We start from the raw sequence: 25,529 nt of genomic DNA on the forward strand, positions 1-25,529 counted from the left end.
AAACTGATCCATGATACCTGGTATGCGATATATAGGCCCAACACCATAGTAAGAGAAACATGCCCATATCATGATGCTTGCACCACCATGCTTCACTGTCTTCACTGTGAACTCTGGCTTGAATTCAGAGTTTAGGGGTCGTCTCACAAACTGTCTGCGGCCCTTGGACCCAAAAAGAACAATTTTACTTTCATCAGTCCACAGAATATTCCTCCATTTCTCTTTACACCAGTTGAAGTGTTCTTTGGCAAATTGTAACCTCTTCTGCACATGTCTTTTATTTAACAGAGGGACTTTGTGGGGGATTCTTGCAAATAAATTAGCTTCACACAGGCATCTTCTAACTGTCACAGCACTTAAGGTAACTCCAGACTCTCTTTGATCATCCTGGAGCTGATCAGTGGGTGAGCCTTTGCCATTCTGGTTATTCTTCTATCTATTTTGATGGTTGTTTTCCATTTTCTTCCACGCATCTCTGTTTTATTTGTCCATTTTAAAGCATTGGAGATCATTGTAGATGAACAGCCTATAATTTGTTGCACCTGCGTATAAGTTTTCCCCTCTCCAGTCAAGTTTTTAATCAAACTACGCTGTTCTTCTGAATAATGTCTTGAACATCCCATTTTCCTCAGGCTTTCAAAGAGAAAAGCATGTTCAACAGGTGCTGGCTTTATCCTTACAGAGGGGACACCTGATTCACACCTGTTTGTTTCACAAAATTGGTGAACTCACTGACTGTCACACTACTATTATTGTGAACACCCCCTTTTCTACTTTTTGTAACTAATAGCCCAATTTCATAGCCTTAAGAGTGTGCATATCATGAATGCTTGGTCTTGTTGGATTTGTGAGAATCTATTGAATCTTTTTAGTCACATAGCACTACTATTATTCTGAACACGTCTGTATGAAGGGAATGGTTTACATCACTTTGAACTTATTTCTTTGTCTGTCTTTTATAAAATCGTTATGGCATCTCAATGTACAGCTTGTTTATTGGACCCTCTGCCATCTTGGGTGGTAAAGGACTTACGGTCAACACTAGGGCCTTATATATTGAACATTCTACATGTATCACTTTCTTCAGGAGTTTTCCCAGCCTTTTTTAAAGTTGCAGTTGTTCAACCCTTGTTGAAGAAGTCAAGTTCGGATGCTGACTAATTGACAAGCTATAGACCAGTATCAAGCCTTGACTTCTTGCCAGAAATGTTTGAGAAAGTGGTCTTAAATCAACTGGAGAAGTAGTTGTCAACAAACAAACTTTATGAGCCATTTTTGTCTGCTTTTGGAGCAAGTGACTGGCAGGTTTGGTTGGAGACAAGTGCAAGGCTCACAGTCACAGCTCTGTTTGCAAAAAGGCTTTAATGAGAAGGCAAGCAATGATCGGTACACAGGGAGGCAGTCCAAAAAGCACAGCAGAAGTACAAGGATCATCAGGCTAGATATGGTTGGTAGATATGGGCAGGAGGTCAAGAACACACTGAAGCAGGCAAAACTGGAAAACATGAGAACGAGAGCTGGAATGATGGCACAAGGTGCAACAAACTGGCAAACAACCAACACCACCTGTGAATTAATAAAGCCCCAGATGGCAATCAGCAGATTAACGACAGGTGTGCATAGTAAGACCCAGAAGCAGGGCGTGGCCAGAGAGAGAAAGAAAACTACAGACAGACCCCAGCAACAAAATCCCACAAAACAGAAAAATAATACAAAAGCGAGACGAGGAAAAAAAAAAAAAACCTGCAACAGACCAGATAAACATCAGGCCCTGACAAGCAAGTCATTCAACAGAAACACCTATAATTAGAGTGGTGAAGGATTTAATACTGGCATCTGATTCAGAGTTACCTTCTGATTTGCTGTTGTTACACCTTAGCACTGCATTTGATACTGTAGATCATCAAATTTTGCTGGATAGACTGTAGAACTATTTTAGCATTCAAAGTCAGGTTCTCCAGTGGGTAGTTTAATACTTGTCAGAGAGATCTTACTGTGTTCTGTTTAATAATTCCCTCTCTGAGCCATGTATGGGGTTCCACAGGGTTCTGTTTTGGGGCCACTGCTGTTTCCCATGGTATATAGCACCGCTGGCTCAGATTCTCCATTTATTCCAATTTGATTTTCATTTTTATGCTGATCTGCAATTGCATGTGCCATTGGTGATGAACAATGGTTCTGAGCCATCTACACTTGGAACCTGTCTAACTGTTGTTAAGAGCTGGTTATCAGCAAATTTCCTGCTCCTTAACTCAGCTAAAACAGAAATGCTTATCATTGGACCAGCAAGACCTGATCACCTTTTTAATACTTTTACTCTGTCTTTGGATTGTGTTATTCATTACAAAGACATAGATAATAATCTAGGAGGGTTTTTTGACAAAACACTTTCTATTAACTCTCAGATTAAGGAGGTCACTAGAATCACCTTTTTTCATTTAAGAAATATTGCTAAGATTAGATCTGCCTTGGCTTTTAAGGATGCCAAGATTTTAATTTGAATCTTTTATGACTTCACGATTGGTTTATTGTAACACCTTGTCATCTGGTCTGCCAAAGAAAACTACTCAAGGAGCTGGCAAATTGGAACACATTACTCCAGTTGTTATTATTGTTATTATTATTATCATTATTATTTAAACCCTTACTTGTCCATGGTCCAGTACCAGTTCATTCACTGTGGTCTCTGTGCTTCCGTATAGGCTATTGTGAGTATATGCACTTATCAGTATTTCCAGCTCCCCATTTTTTTTTCCTGCCTTTGGTTTTCGATTCCATATTACTGTCTTTTTTGACTCCTGTCCCTTAGCCCTCGTTTACTCACTGTGTGGATTTTTTGTCACTTGGGATACGCTTGTAAATAAATCACTTTAGATTCTCATGTAATTCCTGTGTTTGACTACCTCCATGCTGGGGCTCATTTCTGACTCTTAGTAAACCTTACCATAACACTTTCATCTGTAAGGTTGTTTACAGTCTGTGTCAGTTCTTTTGTATTTGTATGAGAAATAATTTGCAGTTATTGTGTGCCTCCAGGTCAGTGGGGTATGCCTACTCTGAGTGTGTCGTCAGTACTGGGTATGATGGCAGGTGTTTTGGCATCTACCATGGAATCCATTGGTGACTACTACGCTTGTGCACGTTTGTCTGGTGCTCCTCCTCCACCAACCCATTCCATCAATCGTGGTATTGCCATAGAAGGCATCGGCGGGGTTCTGGCAGCCCTTTGGGGAAGTGGAAACGCAACAACCTCTTTCAGCCAAAACATTGCTGCACTTGGCATTACCAAGGTACCTGTTATAGCAGACAGCACATGTTGTATTGACTTAATTTTTGTTGATTTTTTCAACAAAGGCAGAAGTTGAGCTCTGATAAATAGATGTTACATACTTCATCATTGTGTTGCATTCACTGCATTGGAATTAGCATCAAATAAGTAGAAGAAAATACTCTCCCCCCAAAATACTAAACGTTAGTGTTGTTCACACACGTTTTTAAAAGCTGTGCTATTTATTCTCAAAATAATGGAATCCATAGGTATAGTAAATATACAACCCCAATTCCAATGAAGTTGGGGCGTTGTGTAAAATGTAAATAAAAACAGAATACAATGATTTGAAAATCCTCTTCAACCTATATACAGTTATATACACCACAAAGACAAGATATTTAATGTTCAAACTGAAAAACTTTATTGTTTTTTGCAAATATTTGCTCATTTTGAAATGGATGCCTGCAACACATTTCAAAAAAGTTGGGACGAGGCAAAAAAAGACTGGGAAAATTGATGAATGCTCAATGAACACCTAATTGGAAACAGGTGAGTGTCATGATTGGGTATAAAAGGAACATCCCCAAAAGGCTCAGCCATTCACAAGCAAAGATGGGGTGAGGATCATCACTTTGTGAACAACTGCGTGAAAAAATAGTCCAACAGTTTAAGAACAATGTTTCTCAATGTTCAGTTGCAAGGAATTTAGGGATTCCATCATCTACAGTAAATAATACAAGCAGAAGAATCAGAGAATCTGGAGAACTTTCTACACGTAAGCGGCAAGGTCAAAAACCATCATTGAATGCCTGTGACCGTCGATCCCTTAGGCGGCACTGCATTAAAAACTAACATCGTTGTGAAAGGATCTTACCGCATGGGCTCAGGAACACTTCAGAAAACCATTGTCAGTTAACACAGTTCGTTGTGACATCTACAAGTGCAAGTTAGATCTCTACCATGCAAAGTGAAAGCCACACATCAACAACATCCAGAAACGCCGCCACCTTCTCTGGGCCCAAGTTCATTTGAAATGGACAGACACAAAGTGGAAAAGTGTGCTGTAGTCTGATGAGTCCACATTTCAAATTGTTTTTGGAAATCATGGACATCGTGTCATCCAGACAAAAGTGGAAAACGACCATCCAGATTGTTACCAGCGCAAAGTTCAAAAGCCAGCATCTGTGATGGTATGAGGGTGTGTTAGTGCCCATGGCATGGGCAACTTACACATCTGTGATGGCACCATCAATGCTGAAAGGTACATCCAGGTTTTGGAGCAACACATGCTGCCATCCAAGCAACGTCTTTTTCAGGCACGTCCCTGCTTATTTCAACAAGACAATGCCAAGCTACATTCTGCATGTGTTACAACAGCGTGGCATCATAGTAAAAGAGTGCGGGTACTAGACTGGCCTGCCTGCAGTCCAGATCTGTTACTCATTGAAAATGTGTGGCGCATTATGAAGCACAAAATACAACAATGGAGACCACGGACTGTTGAACAACTGAAGCCATACATCAAGCAAGAATGGGAAAGAAATCCACCTACTGTCTTTGTGGTGTATTCAATTGAATATAGGTTGAAGAGGATTTGCAAATCATTGTATTCTGTTTGTATTTGCATTTTACACACAACGGGTTGTATAAGGACAAATACAAACCATCACTTTTACAGGCACGAGGTTTCACAAACCAGGGTGTGGCTACAAGAACATTTCCAGATCACTGAATACCCCTCAGATTACAGAATGGTCAAACAATCCATTTTTAAAAAACGGTCTTGAGCCCTGGTTTCACTGTACCACACTGTCATAATGATGTAGCTGTTGAAGCAACAGACAAAAGTTGTTGGATCTACTGTCTCTAGTTACAGCCAGGTGGGCACAGCTAACAAAAATGTTAGCTTCGATAACCGTTAATCCGCTAACTGATAAGTTAACTTCTGTAAAACTAAACTGATAAATCTCTAAAAAATTTAGCGGACGTTACAGATAAAAGCTAAACCGATAAGTTTCAGTATTGGCTTCAGTACACTGGCAGCTACTGACAGAACAATGAGTCAGCGCTTCTGTCTCAGATCAGCCTTCTCTCAGCAAAAGAGACCTGGTGACCAGAGAGAAAGGAGGGAGGAGGGAGGAAAAAAAGGATAATTTATCTTCACACCATACAGACCTGCTGGCATATCACTGGAGTCATGCACAGGCAGACAGTTTTGACTTATGCTTATAATTTTAAACAAACTAATTCCGTACAAGTTATTGAAATTAACGTCACGTTTGTCGTTTTACAAAGTGAAAATATCAGCTACAGTGAGGAAAATAAGTATTTGAACACCCTGCGATTTTGCAAGTTCTTCCACTTAGAAATCATGGAGGAGTCTGAAATTTTCATCTTAGGTGCATGTCCACTGTGAGAGACATAATGTAAAAAAAAAAAAAATCCGGAAATCACAATATATGATTTTTTTAATAATTTATTTGTATGTTACTGCTGCAAATAAGTATTTGAACACCTACCAACCAGCAAGAATTCTGTGTCTCACAGACCTGTTAATTTTTCTTTAAGAAGCCCTCTTATTCTGCACTCTTTACCTGTATTAAGTGCCCCTGTTTGAACTTGTTACCTGCATAAAAGACACCTGTTCACACACTCAATCAATCACACTCCAACCTGTCCACCATAGCCAAGACCAAAGAGCTGTCTAAGGACACCAGGGACAAAACTGTAGACCTGCACAAGGCTGGGATGGACTACAGGACAACAGGCAAGCAGCTTGGTAGAAGACAACAACTGTTATGATTATTTATTGGAAAGTGGAAGAAACACAAGATGACTGTCAATCTCCCTCGGTCTGGGATTCCATGCAAGATCTCACTTTGTGGGGTAAGGATGATTCTGAGAAAGCTCAGAACTACACAGGAGGACCTGGTCAATGACCTGAAGAGAGCTGGGACCACAGTCACAAAGATTACATTAGTAACACATGATGCTGTCATGGTTTAAAATCCTGCAGGGTAGCAAGGTCCCCCTGCTCAAGCCAACACATGTCCAGGCCCGTTTGAAGTTCACCAGTGACCATCTGGATGATCCAGAGGAGGCATGGGAGAAGGTCATGTGGTCAGATGAGACCAAAATAGAGCTTTTTGGAATCAACTCCACTTACCATGTTTAGAGGATGAGAACAACCCCAAGAAAACCATCCCAACCGTGAAGCATGGGGTGGAAACATCATACTCTGGGGGTGCTCTTCTGCAAAGGGGACAGGACGACTGCACCGTATTGAAGGGAGGAGGGATGGGGTCATGTATTGCGAGATTTTGGCAAACAACCTCCTTCCCTGAGTAAGAGCATTGAAGATGGGTCATGGCTGGGTCTTCCAGCATGACAATGACCCCAAACACACAGCCAGGGCAACTAAGGAGGGGCTCCATAAGAAGCATTTCAAGGTCCTGGAGTGGCCTGGGCAGTCTCCAGACCTGAACTCAATAGAAAATCTTTGGAGGGATCTGAAACTCCAAACCTGAAAGATTTGGAGAAGATCTGTATGGAGGAGTGGACCAAAATCCCTGCTGCAGTGTGTCCAAACCTGGTGAAAAACTACAGGAAACGTTTGACCTCTGTAATGGCAGACAAAGGCTACTGTACCAAATATTAACATGGTGTTCAAAAACTTATTTGCAGCAGTAACATACAAATAAATTATTAAAAAATCTTACGTTGTGATTTCCGGATGTTTGTTTTTTTTTTTGATTATGTCTCTCACAGTGGACATGCACCTAAGATGAAAATTTCAGACCCCTCCATGATTTCTAAGTGGGAAAACTTGCAAAATCGCAGTGTGTTCAAATACTTATTTTCCTCACTGTATATGTTTTAGTTTTAAAATAATGCACTAATTTTGAAGATTTTAGCATTTAGACATGCATACTGAATCAGAATCAGAAAAGTTTTATTGTCATATGAGTGAAGAAGTTCACAACATTAGGAAATTGCTGCGGTACTTGGTGCTAACATAAAAAAAGAGTAGTAAAACAAGTAATATATAATCAAACTTAACACTATAGCAATGTTACAAAATGTACAGAATGTATGAGCTAAGATAAATAATTGTTGATGATAAATGGTGATAGCAACAATCTAGAGTTCTAAAAGTTCTTGTTGATGAGGCTAACGGCAGAGGGGAAAAAACTGTTCTTATGAAGGGAGGTTCTGGTCCGAAGGGACCGTAGCCTCCTGCCTGAGGGGAGGAGGTAAAAAAGGCTATATCCAGGGTGAGAAGGATCGGTTCTGATCCGACCTGAATGCCCCAGTGTCTTGGAGGTGTACAGGTCCTGAAGAGATGGAAGGTTGCAGCCAATCACTTTCCCGGCAGAGTGTATAATGCGCTGTAGTCTCTGTATGTCCCTGGTGGTGGCTCCAGCATACCATACGGTGATGGAGGTGGTGAGGATGGACTCGATGATGGCAGTGTAAAACTGCACCATGATCCTTGCTGGCAGGCTGAATTTCTTCAACTGCCGAAAGGAAGTACATCCTCTGTTGGGCCTTCTTGACAACAGAAGTAATGGTGGACTCTCACCTGAGGTCCTGGGTTAGAGTGATTCCCAGGAAACAGAAGGTGTCCACTATGGTGATGGGGGTGTCTGCCAGGGTAATGATGGGGAGAGGGGCTGTGTTCTTCCTTAAGTCCACAGTAATCTCCACTGTATTCTCGTTGTTCAGCACCAAGTTGTTATAGCTGCACCAGGACACCAGTCGTTGGACCTCCAGCCTATAGGCGGACTCATCCCCATCAGAGATGAGTCCGATAAGGGTGGTGTCATCTGCAAACTTGATAAGCTTGACAGACTGGTGATCAGAGGTATAGCAGTTGGTGTACATGGAGAGAAGCAGAGGAGAGAGGACACAGCCCTGAGGAGTACTGATACTGGTGGACATTCTTCCCCAGCCTCACGTGCTGCTTCCTATCCTTCAGGAAGTTGGCAATCCACCTGCAAGTAGAATCAGGCATGTTCATCTGGGAAAGCTTAGCCTGGAGAAGATCTGGGAGGATGGTATTGAAGGCAGAGCTGAAGTCCACAAACTGGATCCTAGCGTAGGCTCCTGGGGAGTCCAGATGCTGCAGAATGAAGTGCAAAGCCAGGTTGATGGCGTCATCCACAGACCTATTGGCTCTGTAAGCAAACTGCAAGGGGTCCAAGAGGGAGGCCATGAGAGATTTGAGGTGGAACAGAACCAGACGCTCAAATGACTTCATGACTACAGAAGTCAGTGCCACCGGTCTGTAGTCATTGAGTCCAGTGATCCTTGGTTTCTTGGGAACAGGAACAATGATGGAGGTTTTGAAACAGTCAGGCATGTGGCAAGCCTCCAGTGAGGAGATGAATATGTCTGTAAACACTGGGGCAACCTCATTAGCACAGTGTCTCAGAGTGGCAGGTGAGACACCGTCTGGCCCAGGAGCTTTGCGAACTTTTACGTTCCTAAACTGCTTCCGCACTTCATCTTTATAAATATGCAGAGCTGTGAGGGTGGGGAGAGAGGAGGGGGGCTCTGGGATGGAAGTCCTTGGTATTGTGGGCTCCACTAAAGTGCGGTGGGTGGGGGAGGTGGGAGAGTGAATGTCCATGCTGGATGTGTTGCTGGGACTGGAGGAGGTGTGACGGCTGTTAAACTGGCCATCAAAACGACAATAGAACTCATTCAGTCTATTTGCAGTTTGTAGGTCGTCTGTGAAGTAGGGGGGTTTTAGGCTTGTAATTGGTAATCTGCCTAAAACTTTTCCACACCGAGGCTGCATCGTTCTCTGAGATCTGCTGCTGGATGTTCTCAGAGTAGTGTGATCTAGCAATGCCCACTTCCTTGCTAAACCTGTACTTGGCCTCTTTGTATGCTGCAATGCATTATGGGAACATTAGTTTCCTGACGTCAGTGGTTGGTTGGTCGGTATAACCGGCAAAGAGAATTTTCAGTTTTCAAATTGCGTCTTTTTTTTTCTTTTTTACAAATGAAACAAATTACATATTTACAAATCCAGATTTCTTTGTAAAACCCACTACACCTTTCAGTAACTTGTCTGTGTTACATGGAGAAATGTGGCAGGGGTGGGATTTGAACTGGGAACCTTCTGCACTGAAACCAAGTGCATTAACCACTTGGCCACCACCCCTGCTCTTACATCCTTATTCCAAATGGATGAAATTCATTTTTCCTTAAAAATTCTACACACAATACCCCATAATGACAATGTGAAAAAATACTTTATGAAATATTTGTAAATTTATTAAAAATAAAAACTAAGAAAGCACATGTACGTAAGTATTCACAGCTGTTGCCATGAAGTTCAAAATTGAGCTCAGGTGCATCCTGTTTCCGCTAATCATCCTTGAGATGTTTCTACAGCTTAATTGAGGGCCACCTGGGGTAAATTCAGTTGAATGGACATGATTTGGAAAGGCACATGCCTGTCTACACATAAGGTCCGACAGTTGAAGGTGCATGTCAGAGCACAAACCAAGCATGAAGTCAAAGGAATTGTCTGTAGACCCTTGAGGCAGAATTGTCTCAAGGCACAAATCTTGAAACAGTTACAGAAACCGTTCTGCCAGTTTGAATTTCCCAATGAGCACAGTGGCCTCCACATAGGTGTCAAGCTGACTCCAGAAATGGTAAAGAGGGTTTCTTTGTAACCACCAACTCCACCAGGTGATTAACAGCAGATGGAATGAGCAGACAGAATGAGTTCATAAATGAAATCTTCTGGTGGAGTTGATGGTTACAAAGAATCCTGCACCCTCTATGCCCTTTCTGGAGTCAGCTTTACACCCATGGGACTCCATCATCTGTAAATGGAAAAATTTACTGTCTAAACTGTCTAAACTGAGTGATTGGGGGAGAAGGGCCTTAATAATGGAGGTGATCAAGAACCCGGTGGTCACTCTGTTAGAGGTCCAGCATTCCTCTGTGTAGAGAGGAGAAACTTCCAGAAGGACAGCCATCTCTGCAGAAATCAGTCAGTCAGGCCTGTAAGTTAGTGGCCAGATGGAAGCCACTCCTTAGTAAAAGGCACAAGGTACCCTCCCTGGAGTTTGCCACAAGGCACCTGAAGGACTCACAGACCATGAGAAACAGTATTCTCTGGTCTGATGAGACAAAGATTCAACTCTTTGGTGTGAATGCCGGTCGTCATGTTTGGAGGAAACCAGGCACCATCCCTACGATGAAGCATGGTGGTGACAGCATTATGCTGTGGGGATGTTTTTCAACGGCAGGAACTGGAAGACTAGTCAGGATTGAGGGAAAGATGAATGCAGCAATCTACAGAGACATCCTGGATGAAAACCTGCTCCAGAGCGCTCTTGACCTCAGACTGGGGTGACGGTTCATGTTTCAGCAAGACAATGACCCTAAACACACAGCCAAGATATCAAAGGAGTGGCTTCAGGACAACTCTGTGAATGTCCTTGAGTGGCCCAGCCAGAGTCCAGACCTGAATCCTGGAGAGATCTATAAGCTGTGCATCGACGCTCCCCATCCAACCTGGTGGAGCTTGAGAGGTGCTGCAAAGAGGAATGGACAAAACTGCCCACAGATAGGTGCACCAAGCTTGTGGCATCATATTCAAGAAGACTTGAGGTTGTAATTGCTGCCAAAGGTGCATCAACAAAGTATTGAGAGAAGGTTATAAATGCTTATGTACATATGATTTCCAATTTTTTTAATTTTTTAATAAATTTGCAAAAGTTAAAAAAAAAACACTTTTTTCATTTCGTCATTATGGGTGTTGTTTCTCCATGTAATGTGGATCCGATGTAAAACTTGTGCCAATTCAGCATTCAGAGCTACCTCAGATTTGCTGTGGCGACCCAGAGTGCAAACAAGGAAGCAGCTGACGGGACTTTCTTTTTCATTATGGGTGTTGTAAGGAGAATTTTGAGGGGTGAAAAATTAATTTACTCCATTTTGGAATAAGCTGTACCATAATGTGGAAAAGGTGAAATGCTGTGAATACCTTCTGGATGCACTGTACCATTTGTTATCCGATGACATTCTAATAGACCCATTGTGTTCCTGAATAAAGTTAGTTGCAAGTGAAAGATGACGTGTGCAAATCCATTTCCTCTTCTGCGTACTGGACATCAGGCAAAATATTTTTGCAAAGCCCTTAAATGTAGGGAGTTGTTTTTGAGTGTTGGTTCCTGCTTAATTTCTGTCCTCCGTATGCCCTGTCTGGTTTTGTGGAGTCGTGCACGAAGAGAAATGCCTGTCAGCCTCTTTCCTGAAAACTGAAACTTGACTCTTTATTCTCTGTTATAGATTCTTTACAGGAAACTAATAGAGCTTTGGAGTTTTCTTGAAAACAATAAATCACTGTTGAAGTCAGGGAGGCATTAAATTAAATGTAGTGGAAATGCATGGAAACATTTTGCCTTTATTTGTAGGGAACTTGTGCTATCTGATCTGCCTGACTATTTGACAAGAAAAAATTAGTGAGTTGGAAGTGACTATTATAACTAGTCATCCTAACCCTTCTGTAAAAAAGGCAGATGAAAACAGCAGCAAGCGTTCCCTAGGGAAACAAAGGATTATTTAAGTCAGTCCACAAAGATTCATCTCACACCATAAAACTACTGCATACTCAACAAATTTTGGGTTCTGTTAGAAACAGGTGAGGACCAGTGATGCTCCTGTTTTGGGTCATGTTGGCATTTTTTGACATGCACAGTGACCATAACATCAAATAAAGACAGACGAGCCCATCAAGTTGCTTGTGAAGCCTTGTTACTAATTACAGGGTCACACTGTTGCTTGTATGATATAAGGACCCCTTCACACATAACACAAAATTGGGCAAAAGAAACAGAAACCGGCCGAAAATCCACGAAGAAAAAACAAATTGGGGAACTGCGGGCATGAACACAGTGTGAGCACGTGGAAAGTGCTCGCACACAGCAGAGGAGCAAAAAAATGTAAAACACCACAAAAATTGGGGAACCACAAAACATTCCACCTGCTGTTAGGAGGGACACACGGTTGGACAGGCGTGCACGATACCATGGCAACGGTTTCATGCATGCTCATGTTCGCGTATGAACACAGTGCGAGCACGTGGAAAGTCGCGCACACAGCAGCGGAGCAAAAAAATGTAAAAACACCACAATTTATAATACTTAATTCCTGTTATTAAGAGCAGACTTGGCCTCCGCTTAGACGTACACCAGGAAGTAATGAAATGACGTGGATTACTGTTCTCCCTTTTATGTTTTACATGAATTATCTGATGCGCTCGTCTCATGGAGACGTCAGCCGGGCTCTCGTCTCATGAAGAGCCGGCTCTCATCTCATGGCGTGTTCAGCACACAGTGATCCACTGGTGACCACGTTGCAAATGTGATATGTGTTTTAATTATTACAATGTGGGGAAATTCCGCAGTTACACACGCCTCGTGGCGGCGTCCAGCATTGCAGTGCGCTGACATGGCGGTCAGCTGAGGCAAAATGTGTTTTAATTTATTTCCCCGTGAGGACATCATGCTGACATCCGCACTTTACAGTAACGTTATGCAAGGTTATATTGTACAAGCCACTACAGGTGTTCTCCAGTTGTGACTTGCGAGCACAGATATCTGAACAGCTGCAGGTCGCAGCGGGACACACCCACCTTTGTCTGCAGACCTTGGCAGCTCACAGAAAAAAAGGCTCACTCTCTTTTCCTTTGTTCTGTGATTTTTATTTTATCTATGTACAAGTAGTTATTTTTGTATGTATTATTGTTTTTCTTGCGACACACTCCACAAGCCATTTGTGTTGAGGGGGCACACTGCACTCTTACATCCCATTTGTGTGTGTGTGGGGGGGTTGGCACAGTCACACCCATGTGTGTTACATGGTAATGCACACTCATGTGGCACTTGGACAATTTTCACAGACAGCTCAAAGGTGATCATCTGCACTCCAATATCGCGCCAAGAGTGTGACTAGCCCCGCCTTTTCCTAAGTGCTCAGTGACTGCTGTTGGAAGTTTGTGGGTGGCACCTCGATTCTGGCCGAGCATGGGTTGAATGGCCATTCGCTCTCATTCGCCTACTGGTGTGAAACCTAGCTCATTTACCACATTTGGCCAGGGTTCAATGTAGACTTTTTTAATTCAAACTTGATCCTGCTGTAAATTTTAATTAACCTCTATGAAGGAAAATTAAGAAAGATACATAAATTGTTCTGAGAACATTCCAGAAATGTTATGCCATAATATATGTCTCCCAAATTATATTCATGATAAAAATAAAGTGAAGAATGAACTTCAGCAGAATGCATTTTTGCTATACACACTGTCTTAACCCCATTTGAAAATACGATGTTTTTGACAATATGTTTCATTTCAAATAGGCCTTTCCATAGTTTTTCATGCAAGCTTTCCCAGAACATTCTGATAACTATATAGAAAACCAAGTAATGTGTTGTTTCATCCAAGTGTTTGATTCCAGAACAAGTTGTTGACAGTTACTGATTCAAAGACTTTGGACTAGGAAAGAAAATGAAATTAAAAGTAATATCCTTGTTAAAAGTGTCAAATTTCCCTTGAATATAGACATGACCTTTGAATTAAAGTATTTCATGTTTCATCACATGGAGTAATCAAGCACATTCATTCATATATGAAACGGGTCTTTCAAGCAGTGTTTCATTAAAGTGTTCCCAGAACATTCTGAAAACATTTACCTGAATATATCTGGATAAGTAAATAAGGTAAAATTAGAAGTGATATCTTTTTAAAATGTTTTGTCAGTTGTTCCTCGATTACACCTGTGACCTTTTTAAAGTACTTTATTATTCATTATACCTGAAACAGACATTGGCCTTTCCAACAGTTTCTCTCAAATGCCCCCAGAACATTATGGTCCTTGACTTTTGACTGGAGGATTCTACCTGAACAAGTATAAATGCAACACTCTGGTTTTTGCTTCCATTTTTCTATATACACAAAAGACCTATTTCTCTCAAATATTGCTCACAAATCTGTCTAAATCTGTGTTAGTGAGCACTTGTTTTTTTTGCTGAGATAATCCATCCCAGCACACAGGTGTGGCATATCAAGATGCTGATTAAAGAGCATGATTATTGCACAGGTGTGCCTTAGGCTGGCCACAATAAAAGGCCACTCTAAAATGTTAATTAATTGTCCTATTGCATGGTTGTTTACACTAGTGTGCATTTTTTTCCTGCCATCTGCTTGCACTATTGCACATCTTCATGATGGCATGACACACTTGACATGCAAATTCAACAAGATTGCATCGCTCCATTAGCTTCTCTTACAAACGCTTCCTTGATATGAGGAAGCTAAATCCAGCAGCTGCAGTGTTCGCAAGGACATATTTAGTAGCTGTCAAATTAATTGACCTTAGGCATAGTTATCGCTCATGTGTCATGCTGACGTGCACACACATGCAGAGTGATCACAAAATGCTCCAGGACCTGCAGGTCAGCTTTTTATGGTCTGCCTCTGGATTCTGACTCAGACTTGTAAAGGTTAGAGTGATGTTTTTGCAAATGCTCCATGCCTGCCACATGCTCTTGTTCAATCTTTCTTTGAAGGCAGAGTACATCACAGCTGGTGAACGAATGGATAATGCATTCCTGCAGCTCTCTGTGCTTCACTTACAGATGCGAGTCATATTGCGATGTCCATGACATCGCAATATGATTACCGGAACTCTCAGTAACCACCACCCACCTCCACCCCTCCTCCTATATTGTGTACATATTTACATTTTAACTCTTTGCACCTTTAATTGACATTCCAGTATTTATAATATTTATTCTAATCCAATTACATGTTTTTCTGGAAATCTGATTGGTTAATCGTGAGATTTCAGACCGCATAATATCGGGTGTAAGGTCGCAAAATATTCAACAGTTTTACATTTATTGTATTACTCTACCCCCTCACCGGCTGCGCGCGCTGCTACGCAGATGTCAATAATGGCGCTGTTAGCTGAGAGCGTACCGACGACGATGCAGAAATGGGTGAATTTAAGCTACTTTACAAAAGTATTGGTGTGGATTCTGATACAGAATTAGCATTTCACATTTGATGGATTTTATGGATTTTCACATTTGAAGGATTACTCCGCACCCTGACCACTGTTGAAGCAACGCTGCCTTGACGGTAAGCCTCGCCGACCAAATTACCTACATAAAGATAAACCATACAAATGATGGTATTGGACTATAATGGGAATAACCCCATTGTGTCTGATGATTTGCGGATGTTCATGCCGGTAAAGCTCAATTTGCGACCGTATAACGAATGAATGAATGAATGAATGAATGAATGAATGAATGAATGAATGAATGAATGAATGAATGAATGAAAACTGTTTATTTCGAACATTTGATACAACAACAATTACAAGATAGATCAGTAAAGACAACAACAAAAAAGTTCCTACTGTGTACCCAACATGTCCGAAAAGGGGTAGGGTGAAGCATCAGCTTATTTATCCCTACCCCTTCTTCCCCACAACCAGTAATACCCTTTGCCACATATACACATAAATTCCTACACACCTAAACCGATATCAATATATATATATATATACATATATATACACACACATACATATACACATCAACATACACATATATACACATATACATATATACACGTATATATACACAAACATAAATATACACCTACACATACCTACTTACATACAAAATACTATATATTTACAAGCCGAAGCAAACAACAAAAACACCCTAACCCTCATTACCCTTCCTCCTCCCTATACCCAGAAAAAACCATATTTTTGTACCGCTGTTTGAACTGGTTCATGCTTGGACATTGCTTGAGCCCCACTCCCAATCTGTTCCACATCCTCACCCCACAGACAGAAATACAGAAACCTTTTAATGTTGTTCGTGCCCACTGATGCTTTAAATTAAATTTCCCCCTCAGACTGTAATCCCCTGATCTGTTAAAAAACATATTTTTAATATTTGCTGGAAGTAAATTGTTTATTGCTTTATACACAATTTGTACTGTTTGAAAATGAACCAAGTCTGTGAATTTTAATAATTTGGATTGTAAAAATAGTGGATTTGTATGATCTCTATAGCCAGTATTATGAATAATTCTTATAGCTCTTTTCTGCATTACTGATAGTGATTGTGTTGTACCTTTATAAGTATTACCCCATACCTCTGCACAGTACTGTAAATATGGTAAAACCAGTGAGCAGTAAAGAATGCGGAGTGAGTTGTGGTCCAGAATATGTTTCGCTTTGTTTAGAACTGAAATGCTTCTTGACAGTTTACTTTGTATATGTTTTATATGAGTCTTCCAGTTTATCTTATCATCTATTATCACCCCCAGAAACTTATTTTCATGTACCCTTTCAATATCTACCCCCTCGACTTGTAACTGAACCTGTATGTCTGTATTACAATAGCCAAATAACATGTATTTTGTTTTACTTAAGTTTAATGATAATTTATTTCTGTCAAACCATATTTTCAATTTTCCCATTTCTATACTGATCCTCCTCAATAACTCCTGCAAATCCCCCCCTGAACAAAAAATGCTTGTGTCATCTGCAAATAATACTAATTTTAATATTTTGGAAACATTGACAATATCATTTATATAAATTAGAAACAGTTTTGGACCCAATACTGACCCCTGTGGGACGCCACAAGCATTGTCCAAGCATGATGATGTATATTCCCCCAACTTCACAAACTGTTTTCTGTTACTTAAGTAGCTTCTCACCCAGTGCAACACCAACCCCCTAATCCCATACTGTTCAAGTTTACTGATTAATATGTCATGATTGATTGTATCAAAAGCCTTTTTAAGGTCTATAAATATTCCAACTGAATGTAATTTGTGGTCTATGGCGTTTGTAATCTCCTCAACTGATTCTATTAATGCAAGTGATGTTGAACTATGTGCTCTGAATCCATATTGACTATCAGTAAGTAATTTATGTTTATTTATGAATTTGTCTAATCTATTATTGAATAACTTTTCTAATAATTTGGAAAATTGTGGAAGCAAAGAAACAGGTCTATAATTTGTGAAGTGGTGTCTATCCCCAGTCTTATACAGCGGCACAACCTTAGCTATTTTCATTTGATTGGGAAATTTACCGGTTTGAAATGATAAGTTACAGATGTATGTTAATGGTTCTACAATCCATTCAATGACCTGTTTTACCACCACCATATCAATTTCATTTAAATCGGTAGATGTTTTATATTTACAATTATTCACAATGTCTATAATTTCATTTCCATCCACTGCTGTGAGGAACATTGAACAGGGATTTCTTTCTATGAGATTATTATCCCAATCCTCAGGTTGGGAATCGGGAATTTTTTCTGCCAAGCTTGGTCCAATATTTACAAAAAAATTATTAAAACCGTTGACTACCTCATCCTTATTTTCCTTCTTGACATTATTATCAATGAAATACTGAGGGTAACTCTGTTTTTTATTACCATTTTTGATAATGCTATTTAATATATCCCATATTCCTTTAATATTGTTTTTGTTATTATATAATATGTTACTATAATATTCCTTCCTACATACCCGTATAATATTAGTTAATCTATTTTTGTATTTCTTATATCTATTTTCTGCCTCTTTAGTCTTTAGTTTTATGAATTCTCTATACAGTGTATTTTTCTTATTACATGCATTTCGTAACCCTTTCGTCATCCATGGTCGAGCTTGGATTTTTTGTTTTCTGTAGTCTTGTTTAATTGGACAATTTTTATCATATAATGATGTAAATATTTGTAAAAAAGTTTCATATGCACTATCAACATCACTTTCACTGTATACCTTTTCCCAGTTTTGCTCCTGTAAATCCTTCTTTAGTGTGTTCATGTTTTCCTCTGTCCGCACTCGCCTGTATTTTATTTTCTCCTCTGGCTGATTCCGCCGATGGTTTCTATTATAAACGATGAAAACTGGTAGATGATCACTAATGTCATTGATTAATAATCCACTCACAGTGTTATTCTCAATATCATTGCTGAATATATTATCAATTAAGGTGGCACTATGGGATGTAATTCTGCTTGGCCTGGTGATTTTTGGATATAAACTCATACTGTACATTATACTGATAAATTCATAATGTATGCCTGTTATTTAGTATATTATATAATATTTAGTATATTCTGTTATTCACAGTATTTATAGTATAGCTGTTTTATATATATATATTCATCTTTCCACCCTGCAATTTCCACACACGTGGTATACAGTAGTGTTCAGAACAATAGTAGTGCTATGTGACTAAAAAGATTAATCCAGGTTTTGAGTATATTTCTTATTGTTACATGGGAAACAAGGTACCAGTAGTTTCAGTAGATTCTCACAAATCCAACAAGACCAAGCATTCATGATATGCACACTCTTAAGGCTATGAAATTGGGCTATTAGTAAAAAAAAGTAGAAAAGGGGGTGTTCACAATAACAGTAGCATCTGCTGTTGATGCTACAAACTCAAAACTATTATGTTCAAACTGCTTTTTTAGCAATCCTGTGACTCACTTTACTAGTATTTAGCTGTCATGATTTCTCCACATCTGCGAGGCATTAATTTTGTTGGTTTGGAACCAAGATTTTGCTTGCTTACTAGTGTGCTTGGGGTCATTGTCTTGTTAAAACACCTCCGCTTCAGCATAAGGCCACATGACCTCTTCAAGTATTTTGACATATCCAAACTGATCCATGATACCTGGTATACAATACATAGGCCCAACACCATAGTAGGAGAAACATGCCCATATCATGATGCTTGCACCACCATGCTTCACTGTCTTCACTGTGAACTGTGGCTTGAATTCAGAGTTTGGGGTTGTCTCACAAACTGTCTGCGGCCCTTGGACCCAAAAAGAACAATTTTACTCTCATCAGTCCACAAAATATTCCTCCATTTCTCTTTAGGCCAGTTGATGTGTTCTTTGGCAAATTGTAACCTCTTCTGCACATGTCTTTTATTTAACAGAGGAACTTTGCAGGGGATTCTTGCAAATAAATTAGCTTCACACAGGCGTCTTCTGTCACAGCACTTACAGGTAACTCCAGACTGTCTTTGATCATCCTGGAGCTGATCAATGGGTGATCCTTTGCCATTCTGGTTATTCTTCTATCCATTTTGATGGTTGTTTTCCGTTTTCTTCCACGTGTCTCTGGTTTTTTTTGTCCATTTTAAAGCATTGGAGATCATTGTAGATGAACAGCCTATAATTTTTTGCACCCGCGTATATGTTTTTCCCTCTCCAATCAACTTTTTAATGAAACTACAGTGTTCTTCTGAACAATGTCTTGAACGTCCCATTTTCCTCAGACTTTCAAAGAGAAAAGCATGTTCAACGGGTGCTGGCTTCATCCTTACATAGAAGACACCTGATTCACACCTGTTTGTTCCACAAAATTGATTAACTCACTGACTGAATGCCACACTGCTATTATTGTGAACACCCCATTTTCTACTTTTTTTTACTAATAGCGCAATTTCATAGCCTTAAGAGTGTGCATATCATGAATGCTTGGTCTTGTTGGATTTGTGAGAATCTACTGGTACCTTGTTTCCCATGTAACAATAAGAAATATACTCAAAACCTGGATTAATCTTTTAGTCACATAGCACTACTATTGTTCTGAACACTACTGTATCTGTTTTTAGTGTATTTGCTGTTTTATTTTAATCATCTTTGTTTTTGCGTGGAGAAAGTGGCAACGAAATTTCGTTCCACTTTGTAGCTTTCGCAAGGTGTAATGACAATGAAGAAATCTTGATGGCCATGTCTAGCCAAAGTCAATTCACAGCTCTTACAAACTAAACTGATGTAGAGTTGGCAGAGTAGAATTTGCCAACACCATAATGTCTGTATCCTTGGCTTTGCGCACCATTTTTCTGATTCCTGCTACTGCTGCATGCCTTGCTTGGAAGAAGATATGGGTGTCAGCTTCTTTGCATATACACGGAGACAGCTCTTCTAGCTCTATGGTTTTGTTGCAGATATCGAAGTCCCCCTTTGTGACAAACATGGTGCTGTCACTGTTAGGATCAAACATGTTGTCAGCCAGAAAGTGGACTGTTCAGCCTTGCTGAAATCATTTCTCAGAAAGCTCTTCCAGTTTGCTGATGCTTTGCTGCTTCCACTGACCTTCTTTCTGATACTCTTGCCGTGTTTGGATCTTGTTTGTGCTTTTTGGCTGGACTTGTCATGTACATCAAACACAATGTCTACTTGGCTGCATAGAATTCCTCCTTGTATCGGATGTCATCTTTGAAGTTCAAAAGATGAGGCTGATTGCTGAAACAGAGATACTATCTCTACCACTAAACCCAACACCTCTACAGGTACGGGGACCATTTTACATCATGCAGCACCAAAACTATGCAACAAAATCATTCAAAATAGAAGAAGGGATAGTTTGAAGATGTTTATTATATGGAATTCTACCTTAGCGTGCACAAAAACACACACTCTGCCAAAATGTTTGTATCCACTTTTGAATGATTCTTCCCGTTTATCCTGCCCCACTATTATGTGTTCTTCTTCATTTATCTGGCTGAGTTTGACACATACACACAAACAGACAAATGCAGTTGTGGTCAGACTTTTACATTCACTCACTGTGGGCATGAATGTCATGTTAATTTTGGGTTTTTAATGATGTCCTTGAACTGTTCTTTTACACTGTAGTATGTTGTACATCATGCACCATTAATGATGTTAAAAAACAAGAAATGGATGCACAATTTTGAATTTATTTTAGATCTTCTCTAATCCACATCAGTTCAGAATTATACATACAGGCTCAAATGTAGACATATGTTCACTTAAATCTTTTAACCCTCTGGGGTCCGAGGACATTTTTTGGACAGTTCACTCGCATGGCATAAATGTTTTATTATTGCTGTTAAAAGCTCACCCTCCATCCCACAATCAAGTGGTATGTCTCTTTTTTCAGAACAACCTGCACTTTCAGAATATATATGCTATAGTGGTGTTTTATAAGTGTAATAAAGGTTTACAATCAGAAATAAGAAAGGAAAAAAATTAAGCGGGAAATAATTTTCACACATTTATTCAAAACACACAGCAAACTATATTAAACAACTATTTTGACACTTTATAAAGGTAGTTTGGCATCTTGTACAAAAGAATGTACAAAATAAAGGTTCTAACAATAAACAGAAATTGCTCATTTTGAACAGTATATACAAAATTGTCGATGCGTTTTGTTTGTCTTTATGCCACATCTCAAAGCAATTTCTGTCTGCTATTTCACAAAGGCTTGCAACACAAACTTTTTACTTCAGTGGAGTTTGACTCCCTCTTGGAATGTGTTCCTGCACTGTAAACAACCTATCTTCACAGTTTGAGGCCCTGTTAACACTCCGCCTACATTCATATGTGTAAACAGCACTTTACGAGTTAGAGCGAGAGAGGTTATTCAACAGTATTCACTGGCCAAGTAGTGAATCATCTCCCCTACTGACATTCTTTAGTCGACCACGTGAGGTTGTATGAGGCCTTCTTACGCTGATCACTTCCATTCATATGCGCAACGGTGCACTTTTACGCATGGAGCCAGCAGCCAGAGAGCTATTCAAACAAGTAACACATCACTGCACTTAACAATCTTTGGCCTACCATGTGAGACTCCTCTGCCCTACGATTGGATATTGGAAAACCATGTGACGGTGAACCAATTCCGATTGGACATTCACATTGTGCACGTCATCACACAGCTTCTATTAGGACCATAGCATGGTGGACGGCTGAACCGAAAGTCTGAGGAGTATACTTTTCAGCAAAAAAAGAGTAAGTTTCTATCTAATGTCATTAAACAATGGTGTATCATTTAATAAAACTTGTACGGCCAACCCCAGAGGGTTAATAAGTGGTGTTGAGGCCTATTGTAGAATTGAGAATTGCAGATTTAAGTTGGGAAGGTCTCTTGGAGCCATTTCTAAACAACTGCAGATTCTCGGTTCCCACTGTTCTGAGTAATGATCAGTCCAATGAGTGTTGTGAAATACATCCTTTTTCATGCTGGCAAAGAGAAACTACCAGCTGAATTGAATCATAACAAGGAGTTAATTTAAAGCCCCGGCTGCACAGCACTAACAAATGACAACAAAGCCCAAACGAAACAAGAAATTTGGATTTTTGTTGACTTTCTGAGCTATCGTTTAACCTTCATTCAGCTTTGTTCCTGCAGATGGCGCTTTGTCAGAATTTTTAAACTGTTAAAAAATTTGACAGAATACCGCCGACAGCCTCAATTCATCCATATTTCATTTTGCTTTGGTTCTTGATGGATTCTTATCATTTGCTTTGTTTTTGTAATGTTAGCGTTTCATTTGGCTTCGGTCCATCTTCATTCAACCTCCCAAGTCCAACATATTGTATGAAGGTCGACGAACGCAACAATATCCGAAATTCTGAACTAAAGCTTCAAGCTGAATGAAACATCCTTGTGTCGCCAATGTATCGTTCATTTTTGGGACGAAAAAGGAACATCTTCATACAGAAGCAATAGTGCTAAGAATGTTTTATCAACTGTTTTACCTGTTTATGCACATTTCAACTGTTTGTGGCTGGCCTGCATGTGTGTGTCTTTGGGAGTAGCCTTCATCTGACATGGACAGTTCCCCACAGCTGATGCCATGGACTTGTCCAAGGTACTTATTAGGGCAAGTACTATCACAGATAAAGTGTCCAACAAGATACAAACACGCTACAAGAACTCAGAATGTGACGACAAACAAAACTTGTTGTCATCAAGACAAAGTCTCTCACCTGTTGTCAAAACAAACAAAATGCCACACCTGCAAGTACTGTGGACATGAGGACAAGGCTGGCTATGCTTGGTTTTATACCCGCTTTTGGTCATGTCATCATGAATGTTTTGATTTTGTTTAAAGTGTTGAGGTCGAGGTTCGCTTCATTTTTCTTTTGTTACTTTATTTTTATTTATTTATTTATTTTATTTCATTTATATAGCGCCAAATCACAACAAAGCTGCCTCAAGGCACTTCACACAAGTAAGGTCTAACCTTACCAACCCCTAGAGCAAGCACACAGGGGACAGTGGTAAGGAAAAACTCCCTCTGATGATTTGAGGAAGAAACCCCAAGCACACCAGCCTCAAAGGGGCAACCTTTTGCTTGGGCCAGGGATTAAAGATTAAAGTTTTTTTATATGGGACACTACGCAAAACACAATTGGCTAATAGTACAGCACTCATTGGTAGTTATGCTACCCAACATCAAGGTTGATGCATAACCATAGTCTTAACCAATCAGTTACCTCCTTTACACCTTCAACACCATGATGTCCCTCTATCTTGTGATAATTTCAGTGGTTTATTCTTGGATGCCAGCTTTATACAACATAAAGCTAATTACGACACTTGCAAGTACAAGAACAAAACCTCCATTAGATGAAAGACCGTTGTAACAGTCTTAGTCCCAGTTATTTTTTTTCCCCCTGTCTGCATATATAGTGATGGTAAATGCCACACTGGCAGAACCATTTATGAACATTAATACACATATATGCAATTTATTCTTGCAAGACAGAAGGTATGTAGTGTGTGAGTGAATGTAGTGTGCGTGTGTGACCCCCATCCTCCCTTCCCGATCAGCCTACAACATCCTACTCAAAACCAACCGACAACTTCTATCAGGAAGGGCCGACCACCAAAACAACACAAAGACAGACAAGAACGAAAGACAAGTGGTGAAGGCAATAACTGTGAAGTGATGAGAAGTGAGACACCAAGGGGGCGGGGCCCCAACCATACAACATACCAGGACAAACAACCACACATGAACAAGTAGTGACAGCAACAGTCTGTTGTCTAATTAGTGCACATCCATACCCTAATCTAGGACACCAGAGTTTTGATCCCCTTGAGAGCACCCAAAACTGAATTGTGGTGACGGCCACAAACACATAACCATCCACACACACAGAGACCTAGATCACAACTAAATATCCGATCACTACTGTGGCTGGTGTGTTGGGCCAAGACAAAAGTACAGAACCTTAGCATATGGCGTGGACCACTCCAGCACGTCAGAAGCCATACAGCTTCAGGAGCTGGAGAAACCAGGAGAAAAAGGGCAGCGGAAGGGCACAGGGGCCAGGAAGGGCAGCCACCAGAGCCACCAGGGCAGCACGACAAACCACCAGGGGAACGGCCCGGCGGGGCCAGAACACACACCGCACATTGCCCCCCCCCCCCCCCCCCCCCCCCCCCCCCCCCACGGAGGCACAGAAGCAACCCCGTACCCAAGGGAAGCACACAGGGCGCTAGCATTGGCCCACCAATAGGGGGCCCCAGAACCACACCACCTGGACCACAGTCCCCAAAGGGAGCAGCAAGCGGTGGCGGGGACAGGGGGCAAAGGAGCCACTGCAACCGAACCCATAGTGCGGGCAGGGACCACCGAGCCATATGAGGGCGGGGCTCGGCCCCCAGACAAGAGGCGAGACACAACCACCCGGGCCAGGAAGCACACGAGACTCCCCCAACACCCAAGACTCCCCCACGCAGCCAGCAGGACCCCTTTCTTGTGCTTATTTCATTTTATAGTTTCAGTTTTGTTTTTCCTTTCATTCAATCCTTTGTTGAAATCTTCTCAGACGTTGACAGTTTTATTACCTCCACCAAGGAGGTTATGTTTTCAGTCGAGTTTGTTTGTTTGTTTGTTTGTTTGTCTGTCTGTCAGCAGGATAACTCAAAAAGGTTTGAACACATTTTGATGAAATTTTGTGGAGTGGTTGGAAATGACAAGAGGAACAAGTGATTAAATTTTAGTGGTGATCCGGATCACGATCCGGATCCAGGAATTTTTTTAAAGAATTCTTCACCATTGCAGGATAGGGGGAATTTTGACATTCTAGTTTCTAACTCCACAAAAACAAGGCAGAAAGGCTTGAAAAAAATTAGGGTGTAACATAGTCAAATGTTCTATCAAACAACAAAGTTTGGTGATGATCGGATCTGAATTCCGGATCTGGTGATCCAGAATATGCAAAAATATAGGGAAAATAGAAAATTTGTCAGTGTGATGTGACAAATGAAGCTAGAGATACACAACTAACACCAAATTGTAGCTGATTCTGTACTGATTCAGTAAGGTGTCATCAGATTTGATGTAGCTTCAAATGTTATGGAGCTAGATCCAGAAGAAAACCGCCATTA

General features: G+C 40.5%; 1 protein-coding gene across 1 annotated transcript in view; it reads left to right on the forward strand.

Moving 5' to 3' along the window:
• The window catches only part of si:dkey-106n21.1 (solute carrier family 23 member 1), a 228,439-nt gene that overhangs the window by 122,277 nt on the left and 80,633 nt on the right, over nucleotides 1-25,529 (forward strand). Inside the window, 1 exon segment of the mRNA XM_034175892.1 lies at nucleotides 3,037-3,290. Coding sequence (XP_034031783.1) covers nucleotides 3,037-3,290 — 254 coding nt within the window.

Source organism: Thalassophryne amazonica, chromosome 8, assembly GCF_902500255.1.
Source record: "Thalassophryne amazonica chromosome 8, fThaAma1.1, whole genome shotgun sequence".
NCBI lineage: Eukaryota > Metazoa > Chordata > Actinopteri > Batrachoidiformes > Batrachoididae > Thalassophryne > Thalassophryne amazonica.